This window comes from Schistocerca americana, chromosome X (genome assembly GCF_021461395.2).
Source record: "Schistocerca americana isolate TAMUIC-IGC-003095 chromosome X, iqSchAmer2.1, whole genome shotgun sequence".
NCBI lineage: Eukaryota > Metazoa > Arthropoda > Insecta > Orthoptera > Acrididae > Schistocerca > Schistocerca americana.
This window is the reverse complement of record NC_060130.1, coordinates 955,606,070-955,621,922: the sequence shown is the minus strand read 5'-3', so window position 1 is coordinate 955,621,922 and position 15,853 is coordinate 955,606,070. Positions and strand designations below refer to the sequence as shown.

Sequence of the window (15,853 nt, the reverse complement as noted above, 5' to 3'; positions counted from 1 at the left end):
GCATTTCCTTAGGATTCTTCCAATGAATCTCAGTCTGGCATCTGCTTTACCGACGATCAACTTTATGTGATCATTCCATTTTAAATCACTCCTAATGCCTACTCCCAGATAATTTATAGAATTAACTGCTTCCAGATGCTGACCTGCTATATTGTTGGTTGGTTGGTTGGTTTGGGGAAGGAGACCAGACAGCGTGGTCATCGGTCTCATCGGATGAGGGAAGGATTGGGAAGGAAGTCGGCCGTGCCCTTTCAGAGGAACCATCGCGGCATTTGCCTGGAGTGATTTAGGGAAATCACGGAAAACCGAAATCAGGATTGCCGGACGCGGGATTGAACCGTCGTCCTCCCGAATGCGAGCCCAGCGTCGAACCACTGCGCCACCCCGCTCGGTGCTATATTGTATCCAAATGATAAGGGATCTTTCTTTCTATGTATTCGCAGCACATTACACTTGTCTACATTGAGATTCAATTGCCATTCCCTGCACCATGCGTCAATTCGTTGCAGATCCTCCTGCATTTCAGTACAATTTTCCATTGTTACAACCTCTCGATATACCACAGCATCATCCGCAAAAAGCCCCAGTGAACTTCCGATGTTATCCAGAAGGTCATTTATGTATATTGTGAATAACAACGGTCCAACGACACTCCCCTGCGGCACACCTGAAATCATTGTTACTTCGGAAGACTTCTCTCCATTGAGAATGACATGCTGTGTTCTGTTATCTAGGAACTCTTCAATCTAATCACACAATTGGTCTGATAGTCCATATGCTCTTACTTTGTTCATTAAACGACCGTGGGGAACTCTCAGAAAAACTATACAAATCGGAAATTAATGATAATTTCCGCTTTATACTGTTCTCTATCACACCATTCCTCGACGAACAATATTGAACATCTTAGTGAAAGTTTCAGAAGCACTACAGACACATCCTTTCTCTATGAAAACTAGATCCCGACTCTTCGACAGTTTAGCCTGCGCAGTCAATTTACTGGCTTCAGGCTCTTATATGGATGGATGAGACAAAATATGGCCAAAGAATGTTGTAGCTGCTCCCGTATAGCTAGATACTTTATCTACTTAACCAACCATAAAAACTCTCCTACTCCCGAACACGCCATGAAGGTCCAACGGTACCGACGGTACCGCCTGGCCGCCGTGTCATCCTCAGCCCACAGGCGTCACTGGATGTGGTTATGGAGGGGCATGTGGCCAGCACACCGCTCTCCCAGCCGTATGTCAGTCTCTGAGACCAGAGCTACTACTTCTCAATCAAGCAGCTCCTCAGTTTGCCTCACAACGGCTGAGTGCACCCTAATTGCCAACAGCGCTCGGTAGACCGGATGGTCACCCATCTAAGTACCAGCCCAGCCCGACAGCGCTTAACTTCGGTGATCTGACGGGAACCAGGGTTACCACTGCGGCAAGGCCGTTGGCGACCAGTCATAAGCTTTTAATGAATTTGTGTATTCTGTCAAAATACATTCTCTCAAAATACCGAACTTTAAATAACAATATCTTTATGTGTTCGAACGATTTATCTTCTGATCAAAATACCGCCTGCTTTTTACATAACGCCTCTCATACAGTGCACTTGATCCGTTATATAGTTCTGCAGCATTACGTACAGGTTCATATAAATTATTTACTATTTTAAGGTCTATTTTTGATATAACCCTGCATTCATTCCACCATACATTCTGATAGCATAAAAGTTATATATTATTAACCAAAAACAACTGGAAGTGAAAGGTAAAGCTCTGACAATATTTAAAACAGCACCTGTCCTACTTTTGTTGTTAAAAGCTGTGTTCTGATTACTTGACAATAAACTGTTTGCTTAGAGGTCCTGTACGATATGTATAAAATGTCTTACGAGAGTATCAGGAAACAAATCTTTACACAATACGGAAAATTTCGAGATTTAATTAATTTTCTATGCCTCATCAAATACAAGGCTATTCAAAAAGAGGGAACAGACTTCAAACATTTATCGCTTCCAAACTACAAAAGATAGAAACACAATTCCAACGTTCCTGGAAAGAGAAAATTTCAAAATTTTATGCATTCTATGTGAGCACCACGTGTTACACGACAAATATCAAAACGGTGGCTCATATCCAGCCACACACGAAGCAACTGGTCTCTCGTTATCGAATTCACAGCTTCAGCAACGCGATGTCGAAGACTTTCAAGATTGTCAGGTACGGAGGGGATAAAAACGCGGTGTTTTACATAACCCCACGGATAAAAGTCATAAGGTGTGAGGTCTGGGACGTTGGATTGGAAGAGGAGGAACACAAGATGAACTTCATCGCCGGTGGCCTCCCAGGTCTCCAGACCTCAAACCTTGTGACTTTTATCTGGGAGGTTACGTAAAAGACCGCGTTTTTATTCCCCCCTATGCCTGACATTCCTGAAAGTCTGCGACATCGCATTGTTGAAGCTGTGAGTTCGATAACGAGAGACCAGCTGCTTCGTGTGTGGCAGGAAATGAGCCACCATTTGATATTTATCGTGTAACGCGTAGTACTCACACTGAATGCACAAAATTTTGAACTTTCTTCTTTCCAGGAACGTTCCAATTGTATTTCTATCTTTTATAGTTTGGAAGCAATAAATGTTTGAAAGCTGTTCCTTCTTTTTTAATAGCTCTGTATTTAATTAGAGTCGTACCGCCCAAAATGACAAAATTTGACATTTTTACTTGTATGCAAATCATGAAAATATGGATGTTTATGCTTAATTTGGTGTTGGTTTTATTGAAATATTTGATTATTTACTATTTTAAATAAATATTTAAAAATAATCATGCAATGACATTCCCGAGAATTTTGTTTTCCGTCATTTCGCATATTGGCATTTTTCTCTGGAACTGTGTAGTCTAGAAGGCTGTGGTTTCTTTTGTTTTGTACAGAACTGTCCGTTTCATAAGTTGCCTACACTGGCGGTACTTCGCAGTAAACTCTTTTAACTATATATTTGTTTGTGTTTGACAACAGCAGTTATCCACTAGCCGCGTTTTGGTTTCTGTGTTTCCTGTGATAGTTTTCGTCATGACTAAACCAGAAGGAGTGTTAAAAAAACGAAACAAAGGAAACAGATATTACAGAACAAATACAGCAGCAGTAAAAAGAGTGGTTAGCGCCGAAGGGCGTGATAATTTGGTTGTAAATAGTGACAGTCCTTCTATTCCTCCGAGTGCTTCCAAGAAAAAACTGCTGGGTAATGATGTAAAATACAACGCAGCTTCAGACAGTGAAACAAACTGCAATATCATTATTAATCTCCATATACTTATTTCAGCTTTGTGTGAAACAATGTGTTGTCGTATATGTGGAGGGGAAACCGAAATTTCTGAAAAGCTATCTCAACACAATGGTCTGGTGTGCACTTTACAAATAATGTGTCTGAACTGTAAAAGCGAAAAGACTTCCAAGACTTCAGAAGTAAGTGTAAAGAATGGACTTTTTGACACTAATCTAAGATACTTCTATGGACTTAGATGCATAGGAAAAGGCCATTACGCTGATAAGGTTCCTTGTGGCTTGCTGAACCTCCCTAGTCCCCCCACAAATTTTATAAAATACAACTCCATAGTAAAAATAGTGCCAAGGCGTGTGCTATGGAGTCAATGACTACAGCAGCAGAGCAGTCTGTAGCAGAAAATGGTAGTTCTGACATAGCAATATCATTAGACGGATCCTGGAAAAAAAGAGGTTTCCAGTCAAAGAATTCATGTGCATCTATTATCTGCATCGACAATGGGAAAGTGTTGGATGTTGATGTGTTGGCCATGTACTGTCAGGGTTGTAGGCAAGTGGGCAAGAGTACTGGAAAGCAAACTAAGCATGAAATGAACTTTCAGAGAAACTATGAAGGAACTAATGGAGGGATGGAGGTTGCTTCTGCAGAGAAAATCTTCCAACGTTCCCAGCATGACCGTGCTGTTTGCTACATGAGTTTTCTTGGGGATGGAGACTCACGATCGTATAAGGCAGTGGTGGAGAGTAAACCCTATGGTGATTTGTCAATTACAAAACTAGAGTGCATTAATCATGTGCAAAAGGGGATGGGCACGAGACTACGTAGACTCAAACAGCAGTTGGGAAGTACCAAGTTATCTGATGGTCTAAGTATAAGACGTCGACTGACTGATAAACAGTAAATACTTGAAGGCAAAAGAGGAGGGTAAAGTAGACACTTTCTCGCATAAAATTACTATACCAAACGCTGTTATGCTTGCCATGAAACCTGTGTTTCAGGATCTTGCAAAACTAGAGCTGTTGAAGAAATGTCTCAAGGGCAAAACACAAAATGCGAATGAATCATTTAACAATGTTGTGTGGTCAAAGATACCAAAAAATGTGGTTGTTGGAAGGTCAGTCTTTGAACTTGGTGTTTTGGATGATGTTCTTACTTTTAAGTACGGCTATTCTGGAAGACTACAGGTTTTGGAATATCTTGGCATTCATAAAGGTTACAACACCACTAAAAGTGTGATGGACTTTGACTGACTGAGAATCATGAAGGCAGAGATTGAAACAAACAATTTTTCAAAAGAAGCCAGATCCAAGAGAAGGATGGTAGCACTGGGTGAGGAAGATGAAGGAGGAAATGAGGACTACCAGGAGTATTCTAACATATTTTTTATGTATCAGTTGGCTGTATATTAAATTTTTTTCTTTAAACGCAATTTTTTCAACATGACATTTTTCAGTATGAAAGCCCCTTTTTCTCAGAAACGTCTGAATCTACATCAATGAATTATTTACCACATAACATAGCTAGTACAATGAAGTTGTAGCTCCACTTTGGTAGTATTTACTGTAATAGTTAAAATTAAAGAAATTAAAATTGTGAAAATTTACACAAAAAAATTACATGTTTAGGGAAAAAATCATAACTTTTTTTCCAGTAGTTATTTTAAAGTGATTGTAGAGCAATACAGTCACAAAACATGGGAGAACATGTGATAAAAACACCACATTTATATACTCAACAGTTCCTGAGAAAACGGGGCATTTATATAGCCAATTTAACATTGTCGAGATAGGGCGGTACGACTCCCCTTAAGATATCAACTTGCAAATGGAATGGTGAAGTACTATTGCTATTTAAGTGTTACACAAAGTTTCATTACAATCGGTGTACTGAATGAGAAGTTAATTGGCAGGTTGCTGTTTGATTTAGCGACTAGATAAGCTCATATACTGGGGTACGTCACGTGGGACATGCATACCACAACAGTCCTCTCCTACCAGTGCTAAGACCAGCTACCGAGATTGTTTGTAGATAGAGAGTTAATGTAGTAATAGATGCCCACGCCGTGTGCAACTTGTGGAATGTATGAAGAGTGTATTTGGTTGTGCGTGTTTTAGGGTTGCAGGCCGCTGGAGAAGAACTTCGACGACATCAAGCACACGACGCTGAGCGAGCGTGGTGCACTGAGGGAGGCGGCGCGCTGCCTCAAGTGCGCAGACGCCCCCTGCCAGCTCTCCTGCCCCACGCGCATCGACGTCAAGAGCTTCATCACCAGCATCGCCAACCAGGTGCGCACCAAGCTTCACCTACTACCCTGCGGAAACGTATTCTCAGGTCCACTAGACGTTTGCGTGCATTGCTGTAGCGGCATGTCACCGTCAGCCTTCTATCATACACCGCTGTGTCTAGGTGTCTCCAAGAGCTCCCCAAACTCTGTAATTTACGGTGTAAAGTACAGTGGTTAACTGTTAAAGAGCGAGACCAGTCAATAAAACATTCTGCGTGCGACTTTTGGCTGTCCTCAAAAGCTTAATTTCAACAGTCGCTGTTTCTCCCGCAAGCAATGCCTGATCTCGAAAAGGGCGTGTATTTATTGTGTTTAAAATATTTGACTATGGAGTGGAATATGGAGAGAGCATTAAAGCAGACAGAGTTTTATAGTGAACAGGAATGTTTATGGGCCCCTACGAGCTGCGATAGTAAACACAAACTGAAAAGACTAGACGCTTGGAGGGAAATAACTCAGCTACAAAAAAGTGATATGCACGGCGTGAAAAAGAAAATTGTGCCCTTATTAACATCTTTTCGCTGTCAACAACAAAGAGAAACAAAGTGACTATTAACTTTCTGCTGCAGGTACATCTCTTCTAAAAGAAGTGCTATCTTTGGTAATTTTAGAGCATACACAATTCAATAAGAATTCGAAATCTGTAGTCTTCATTAAGGGTTCGAATGGCTCTGAGCACTATGGGACTCAACTGCTGAGGTCATTAGTCCCCTAGAACTTAGAACTAGTTAAACCTAACTAACCTAAGGACATCACAAACATCCATGCCCGAGGCAGGATTCGAACCTGCGACCGTAGCGGTCTGGCGGGTCCAGACTGCAGCGCCTTTAACCGCACGGCCACTTCGGCCGGCTTCATTAAGGGAAAAAATTATGAAATAGCCCATACTCCAGTTCAGCTTTAAGGTAGACATTAATTTTGTCCCACTACTCTGCTCCCTGCTTTTTAAAAGAGAGGTCGGCCACCAGCGTAGTTCCTTCTTCTTCTTTTTCTGATGATCTGCTTCCTGCAGTAAAATAAATTCTGCACATGCGTCGACTGCTAAATCCTCTTCTTCCCTCATAATATCGGCCGGTGAAATTGCAGTTAAAACGCTACTTCATAACATTAACAAACCGGGGGCAACGCTGGCAAGTTATCAGAGCCAACTGCAATTCCGCATGGGTGAATCGTTTGGCCGCAAGCTCTTAGTTTGGTGTGGCTGGGAAGCCGAACGCCAGTGCATTGGTGACCAACGTTCGCCGAATCCAATCTCTGTGGTTTGTTGGCCCTCGTTGGCTATAATGGCGCGGACACGCTATGTCCACAAAGGCGAACGACAACCAACCGCTTCGTTGGTCGAGATTTGCTTAGTGTGTACCGGCGGCATAGTAGAGCCAGCGAAGCAGTTGGTCTTGGTTGTAGTTCGCACATCCGGCGGTAATATCAAACTGTTGGCGGTGAGTTCACCTCCGGACCCCTCTCCTAGGGAGGACACAGATCGAAAGTTCGTTGGTTCAGTAGCGATTTGTCGTGTGTCTTGAACGGGTGTGTATTAATTGTGTTTAAAAATACATTAAACTGGCATATGAATCCCCAGTAGCGAAATATCTCAAATGACCATTAATCTTCGTAAAGGAAGTGTCATCTTTGGAAATTTGAGTGTATACAATTAAATAACAGTCCTAAATCTCTAGATTTCATTCGGAAAAAAATATGAAATAGCCCACATTCCAGTTCAGCTTTAAGATCAGAAATTAATTTTGTCGCATCAAACAATTCCCTACTTTTTTTTTCTTTTTCCGACGATCAACTTCTTGGAGTAATATAAATGCTGCACACGCGACGACTACAAAATCCTCTTCTTCCCTCTTAATATCGACTAATGAAATTTTAATCAAAACGCTACTTTACAGCAATAACAAAATGGGGTCAACATCGACAAGTTGTCAGAGCAAGCCGAGGTTTCACATGACCGAACCCCTTCCCCCAACCCCTTGGTTTGGTGAGGACGAGAGACTGGACGCCAATGCGTTAGCGACCAATGTTCAGCCGAATCCATTGGCTGTCGTTCTTTGACGCTCGTCGGTTTAATGTGTACGCGCTTTTTACTATGATCTCCAGTTTTTCGCACAGACGCTTGTTTTATCGTTTACTGACGTCGTGAATACATTTTCCAACAGGTCGTCCTCTAAGCCTTTTCTTATCACGACGAATCGACCATAGAATCTCCGTAGTCCATCTCCCATCATTTCGTCTAGCTATATGCATGGTCCATCTCCATTTCAGTTTCTATCAGTCACTATGACTTCCTCAATTCCTTTTTTCTTTCTCTTATCCATTTTTTTACTTGTGTTCCTTCTTGTTATGCCCAACATACATCTTTCTATTGCTCGTTGGCCTGTTTGTTTAATGACCGTGGTGGATTGGGAATTTACTTGTGAACACAGCATTCAGTTTCCAAAATGAACTCCAGTCCTTTTTTATCTTCCGCTTTACTTCTCTAGGTGCCCATCCACTTGTTCTTTATAGCTGTCCTAATTATGAAGTTCGTCATTTGTTTCTATCGATTCATAATTAGTATTTACTGATCTACTATTGGTGTTCTGGTTGTACATTCTCTGCGTCTTCACACCGAAAGTGGTTCAGATAAGATTGGTTTTGTGTATTCCTCCTTCAAGGCTGCAGAAAATAGTTTGGGTGATATAGAGTTCTCTTGCTTAACTCCCTTCTCAATTTGATACTTTTTTACTGTCTTCATGTAATCGAAAGCAACCTGTAGCTTTTTACGTACTCTTCAACAAACTGATTTCGATAAATGCTATTTCTTCGTGCTCAAGTGGTGCCAGCACAGGTTTTATTGCGGAGAAGTGACTTAACTGCAACTTAACGGATTGTTTTCAGAATGAATCTCTCACTCTGTAGCGGAGAGAAAGGTTTATTCTTTAATTAATCAACTGGTTATCGTCACAGACTGTAAATTTTGAAGAAGATAATTAAACAAAAAATGTTCTATGCAACAATAAATATCTCAACAATGGAGGCAATCGTGTGCAAAAATAGTTGAAGGTATGTTTTCGAATGTACACGAGACTATTATTTGCGACTTTTTGTTTACATAGCACAGGATCCTGCTTCCTAGACCTCTTAAATTAAAGCATATTGCAAATTAACATCTTTGGCCTTACTTGTAATCGGTGAACAAAGGAAGTGTCGGGTGTTTCCAGAACTACTACGGCGCAGCGAAGACCATCTTGTCCGAGAACCCGCTGGGGCTGACGTGCGGCATGGTGTGCCCCACCAGCGACCTCTGCGTGGGCGGATGTAACCTGCAGGCGTCCGAGGAGGGTCCCATCAACATCTCCGGCCTGCAGCATTTCGCCGTCCAGGTACTTGTATCGCAATACTCTAACTTACACTCTTAAAACCTCATCTCTGCTTTCGATTTTGCTTCACAGTGCATCTGTTGGTATAATGGTCCCAGTGAGAGCACGCAGAGAAAATGTCTCACTTTAGTATAGTAAGAAGGAAAGATTTAGAATTTCACGCTTCGCTTACAAACGCTGAAACGACGATCGACCAGGAAGATCGCCAGTTAGAATCCCATGTTGAAGAAATTTCCGTCACCCTAATATTTTCGGTGACAGAAAGAGAAGCAGTAGATTATAAATGCCGAACACCAAATTGCAAGCCAAAGTCATTGGTTAATTTCCATACGTCTCCCTAGTACCTTTCACAGTGGGCCGTAAGACTGCTCATAGTGAGCCGTTTAGTGAATAGGGACGCTAAGTTATATACAGTTACATTCACCATGCCTCGCAAGGGACATTCAGCGACTTGAGTCCCTGTTACGTTGAGTTGCTGCACTACGGCGGGCGAAAGGAGATTCGGCACGATATTAGGAGGTATCTCATGACTTTCGTCACCTTAGTGTAGTTGCAGCTTAAATTTGTTCTGTGATATTGTTCTCCCTAGGTATCCATACCTTCTGTGTTAATGAACAACGGGGCTTTGTAAAGTAACTGGAGACAGTGATGGACCTTTTTAGAATTATCTTGTTTTGTGATTCTTTGGATTTAGTGGCTTCCGTCTTTTTCTTCAGCGTTTCTAGCCAGTCAGTCTTTCGCCTAATTGTTACTCTTTTTAAGGCCGTGTTTACTATTCATTGGTGTTCCCAGGCGTATGTACAAGGAGAGAGACTCTCAGTGGGGATTCATACGTCATGTATGAGTCCATTTGAATTTGCTCCAGGTTCGATGTAGTCTCCTTCCCTGCTCCAATACTCCGTCTAATATTTCGTCCCGCAGATAGTGCATGGCTTGTGAATTCTAAACAAAAGTGTCTTTTACTGTCGGAAGTGGACACATTTATTAAATTACAGTACTGTACCTACATTAAATTGTTATACATTCACCAAAGCCTGGTACATATTTATTTTTCTTCTTCTTCTTCTTCTTCTTCTTCTTTTAGAAATACTTTCACCGAATAGCTTCGACACTATTCGGACGGCTTTGTTTACATCGTGTTATTCTGTTATTTTAAAAAATATATGTATCGAGTTAATTGATGCAAGGATGTGAAGTGATAGCAAAATTTTCACCGGTTTTCGCAATCGGCTTCACTTAAGGTCATTACTCATCAACGCAAATAACATAAACAGTGGGAAAAATTATCAGACTTTCCCGTACTATGGCGGTGTATTTATTATCGTCGAAGATACTGTCCACACCTTCTACCTTAATACGACTATGCCAAGCAGCTGGGTACCACCTCTGGACTTGAGAACAGCCATTAGTGTTGCTGAAGTATACCTTCTTACAAATTATAATTCTGAAGTAATAGCATAAATGATGCAATATGAGAAGTAAAAATGAATAGAAAGACGACTGCTTGTGAGCAGAAACGACTCAAACTAGCAATTGCTGCAATTTAGATCGAATAATATCTCTATTCTGGATGGCTTACGACAGTCCATCCCTGCTGTTTGTGACTATTACTGTACAGCCGGCTGATACTGTTTACACGAGTGTGTACCAGATGAAACTCACGTGACGCAATCTACTAAAAGTAAGAATTCCTGAAACAGTCTAATTCTAAATGTAGCCTCCCCTCTGCCGTTAAGTTCTTGGAATTTGTCCCGCAGAGGATATTACTGTACATTGATAAACATTTTTTACTGTGGTGTGCCGACACGGTTTGGATGTATACAATGAAAGGTTCTATGATGAACGCCAGTCTGGGATGCCAACAACCATACTGGCTACGATATTCAAGTTGTTAATCTCATCTATATACTCTGCCCAAACAATTTAAACAGTAATTAACTCACTTGCATCCATCGACGCGCAAGTCGCCGAAGTGGCGTGAAATCGAAAGACTTGCAGCGAACGGTCTGCCCGACAGGAGGCCCTAGTCACCCGATATTTACATGTTTACTTGCATACAAATTACATCGCAATTACTGCGTCGCAGTCAAACAGTCATGGCTTGTTTAGGTTCTTGGAGTTTACTAAAATACTGATAGAACACTTACACTCATGAAAAATCTTGTATAATTGGCCACTATCAGCCTTCTGTATAAACGGCATGTCTAATCATTTGTTTGTTATTTAGTATGCAAAAGACTTACATTGTTAGCAATTTAAACGCAAACTTGGCAAATAATATATTACATGCTTGGATATCTATATGGTAGACATTTCAGCACAGAAACACGTAGTAAGTAGGAGCAACGTCATTTACATTCTTTATTTATACAGAAAAATTGCGCAGCATATTTCTCATTGGATATCTCTTTTAAATGTTGTTTGTCTGTGACAAAATCACAAAGATGGAGAAACTTATACCAGCAGATGTTGGGATTCGACAGTGGCAGGATCATGCCCTATCGCGATTGCTGTTTAAGGTACCGTAATATCGCCGCTCTCGTTGGTCGGGATCCCACGACTACCATGCAGAAACTCAACCGTCTCACACAACTAGTTCCCGATAGGACAGACACTGTTCATTCGGCTGTGCAGGACTGCTCAGTCCCTTCAAGTATTTTAAGTCAATAAACGCCCTTGTTTGCAGCAAGACAGATATCCTTATGGACAGTGTGACGACTTCTGGAACATTACTGACTGTGCACACGGTGACAACTGTTGTCGTTTCCCGAGAGGCGGGAGTAGAGAGTCTTCCTACTATACCGTAGGCGCGCAATAAGTAAAATTTCGTTATTTTCTATCCTTCCTGGTGTTGCAATTTTAATGATCAGTGATGAATAAAGTACGCCAAATGAAGATTGACTTATCTAGAGGCTTTTTCATGTGTCCAGGTTGTGAATGATTTTGGTTCGGTATGAAAATTACACTCTCTGATCAAAAGTATCCGAACACCTAGTAGCCCAGCCGGCCGCCTTGGCCGAGCGGTTCTAGGCGCTTCAGTCCGGAACCGCGCGGCCGCTACGGCGGCAAGTTCCAATCCTGCCTCGGGCATGGATGTGTGTGATGTCCTTAGGTTAGTTAGGCTTAAGAAGTTCTAAGTTTAGGGGACTGATGACCTCAGCTGTTAAGTCCCATAGTGCTTAGAGCCATTTGAACCTAGTAGCGCATATTGACATGGGGTGTGTCCAACCTTATGATGACCTGAACTCTGCTAGGGACATTTTTACCGAGTGTCTAAAAGTCCGTGGGGGAACTGCAGCCCATTCTCCCTGAGTATCTGATATCAGAGAAGTTAGTATCGTTAGACGCTGAGGTCTGGAGCGAAGTCGACCTTCTAGCTCACCCCTAAATTGTTCTATTTGGTATAGGTCGGGATTCTGGGCAGTCCAGTCCATTTACTGTCCACGAACTATTGCCTTACAAAATGATATTTTATAGCAGGGTGCATCGTCATGCTGATACAAACAATCATCATCTACGAACTGTTTCTCCACTGTACGAAATACATAATGCTGAAAATGTGTTCATATCCTGTCGCATTTAGCGTTTCCATTAGCCAATATGGGGACAACACCCTGACCACTAAAAATACCCCCCTACCGTAATACTACCTACTCTGTACTTCACTGTTGGCGCTACACGTAATAGCAAGTATCGTTCTCCAGGTATTCGTCAAATAGAAACCCTTCCACCGGACTCCCATGTGGTATAGCGTGACTCAACAATCCAAATCACTCGTTTCCGGTCATCCACTCTCCAGTGGCGTCAGTCTTTACACCCTCATGAGAGTCGCATGGACTTCTGAAATCTGTGGCTTATGAGGAGTTGTTCGACCACTGTACCCCATTCTCTTTAACTCTGTACACACACTCATTGTGCTAGCTGGACTGCTGGTAGTACTTTGGCACTCACGAGTGACTCCTTCAGCTAATTTCATGCGATTCTTTATAATAACCCTCCTCAATGCTCAGGGATCCCTTTACATCAGTACATGAGGTCCGCCTTGTAAGGGTATGGCTGTGGTTTTTCCTCCCACTTCAAAGACACATAATCAAAAACTTTCCTGGGTAGTTTTGGGTCAGTTGAAAAGTTCTTGATGGATTTGTTATTCAGGTGACATCTAATAACTAGTACACGATCAAAGTCACTGAGCTCCCGTAACTGACCCACTCTGTCGTTACTGCTTCTCTACTCACAACAGAAAACTACACATCTCCTTCAATAATGGCGGGTCCACATCTCGTGAGATCTAGTGGTCAACTCTGTACTGGCGCAAGCTATCGCCAGCACATCGGTCGGCAAAGATGCAGCGCGAAGATCGATAGTAGGCTTTGGATCAAGCACGCCTATCACGAGAGAGGCCAGAGACACACTGACAAGCAACACGCCGCCAGCGCCCTCTGGACAGCACGTATTTAGGCCGCTGCCACTGACTGGAGGGCCTCAGTTACTCACACTCCTGTTGACTACTGTCAGTATCTTCGCAGTGTGGGCTCAGTTCAAAAATGGTTCAAATGGCTCTGAGCACTATGGGACTTAACTTGTGAGGTCATCAGTCCCATAGAACTTAGAACTACTTAAACCTAACTAACCTAAGGACATCACACACATCCATGCCCGAGGCAGGACTCGAATCTGCGACCGTAGTGGTTGCGCGGCTCCAGACTGTAGCGCCTAGAACGGCTCGGCGCCTCAGTTCACATCGCGGGTTATGACAGTACATAGCGATCAGATTAGTGCCTATAGCGGGACTAGCAGAGAGACTGAAGTTTGTAATAGCAAGATTACCGATGTTGTCTGCAAGAGGACTATTACTGATGAACATGTACTACAACATGTGCACTCTGTTCAAGTTAAGTAAGCCGGCCGAAGTGGCCGTGCGGTTAAAGGCGCTGCAGTCTGGAACCGCAAGACCGCTACGGTCGCAGGTTTGAATCCTGCCTCGGGCATGGATGTTTGTGATGCCCTTAGGTTAGTTAGGTTTAACTAGTTCTAAGTTCTAGGGGACTAATGACCTCAGCAGTTGAGTCCCATAGTGCTCAGAGCCATTTGAACCAAGTTAAGTAACAACATCGTGTTCGTGTAGATAAAGAACCGTATTAATCCACGTGTGCATTTGTGTTGTAGAAAGAGGATACTGGCCACTCATAACAATATCCTCTCCCTTGCGATGCAAGACACTAGACACTAGGGTGACGATTAGGAAACTGCAATTCCATATTACATAGGGGTGCCCAGATACTTTTGATCGTACAGTGCATATTAATTTATTAATTTGGTGGCCGAAAGTCATACGCCCGCATCTCGTGGCCGTGCGGTAGCGTTCTCGCTTCCCACGCCCGGGTTCCCGGGTTCGATTCCCGGCGGGGTCAGGGATTTTCTCTGCCTCGTGATGGCTGGGTGTTGTGTGCTGTCCTTAGGTTAGTTAGGTTTAAGTAGTTCTAAGTTCTAGGGGACTGATGACCATAGATGTTAAGTCCCATAGTGCTCAGAGCCATTAAAAAAAAAAAAAAAAAAAGTCATACTCTCTGGCCTTGAATTGACAGCGTCTGGGCTAGAAATAGTCGGCCTTGCGCTGCTGGGATTCTCATTCAGTGGAACTGTTCAGGTTTTCCCGCACACACCAGTCTCCAGTCCTAGAAGAAGGTAGTTCTGCTAATAACAGTCCTGGCATGCGGTGACTGCGAATCTAATTGACACACAGTACAAACTAAATGACATAACTAACCGAAAAGTTGAACAGTAAATTAGTCGATGTAACCGAACAATCCGTAATGTACTCGTGGAATGGTCGCAAATTTCAGATCATTTTCTTTAATTTTTTTATTTCCACAAGGTCTTTCATGATGTCTGTTGCTACTTTTCTTCTGTCCAATTCTGGGATGCAATTTGCTTTCATTCTTTCGCTGCGTGTGTTGCAGGTATTTCAAAAGATGAAACTGGCTCAGACGAAGGCCCCTGGGCAGAGCGTGAAATTCGCCGACGCAAAGATAGCACTCGTCGGCGCCGGGCCTGCATCTCTGTCGTGCGCCACCTACCTGGCCAGGATGGGCTACAACAACATCACCATCTTCGAGAAGCAGAGCTACACCGGAGGCCTCAGGTAATTTGTACACCTTTGTCAAAATCCACGTCACGTAGTTGGCTCCACACACAAGCTACACTGAAGAGACAAAGCAACTGGTACATCTGCCGCGAGTACGCAGAAGTGCCGGAACACGACGTGGCATGGACTCGACTAACGTCTGAAGTATTGCTGGAGAGAGCTGACACCATGAAACGTACAAGACAGGCCATAATAGTACGAGAGGTTGGAGATCTCTTGTGAACAGCACGTCGCAACGCATCCCAGATATGCTCAATAATGTTCAGGTCTGGGGTGTTTGGTGGCCAGCGGAAGTATTTAAACTCATAAGAGTGTTGCTGGAGCCACTCTGCAGCAATTCTGGACGTGGAGGGTTCACGTTGTCCTGCTGGAATTGCCCAAGTCCGTCGGAATGCACAATGGACATAAATGGATGCCGGTGATCAGACAGGATGCTTACGTACGTGTCACCTGGCAGAGACGTATACAGACGTATCAGGGGTCCCATACCACACCAACTGCACACGCTACACGCCATCACAGGGCCTCCACCAATTTGAACAGTCTTCTGCTGACATGCAGAGTCCATGCCTTCGTGAGGTTGTCTCCTTACCCGTACACGTCCATCCCCTCCAGACAATTTGAAACGAGACTCCGACCAGGCAAAATGTTTCCAGTCATCAACAGTCCAATGTCGGTATTGACGGGCCCAGGCGAGGCGTAAAGCATTGTGTCGCAGTCATCAAGGGTACACGAGTGGGCCTTCGGCTCTGAAAGCTCATATCGATGATGTTTCGTTGAATGG

The 15,853-nt window shown here is 43.1% G+C and overlaps 1 protein-coding gene and 1 pseudogene across 2 annotated transcripts in view; one reads left to right on the top strand and one right to left on the bottom strand.

Annotated features, from left to right (window-relative positions):
• Positions 1 to 15,853, top strand: part of LOC124555242 (dihydropyrimidine dehydrogenase [NADP(+)]) — a 285,759-nt gene that overhangs the window by 78,325 nt on the left and 191,581 nt on the right. For both annotated transcript variants that reach the window (XR_006968528.1, XM_047129102.1), the window contains exons 3-5: positions 5,390 to 5,560; positions 8,766 to 8,927; positions 14,885 to 15,066. Coding sequence is in view for 1 of the 2 variants with exons in the window: in XM_047129102.1 (XP_046985058.1) it covers positions 5,390 to 5,560; positions 8,766 to 8,927; positions 14,885 to 15,066 (515 nt within the window). In the remaining variant the exon portion in view is untranslated. The remainder of the gene's footprint in view (positions 1 to 5,389; positions 5,561 to 8,765; positions 8,928 to 14,884; positions 15,067 to 15,853) is intronic.
• On the bottom strand, positions 1,328 to 1,445 carry LOC124557092 (annotated as a pseudogene).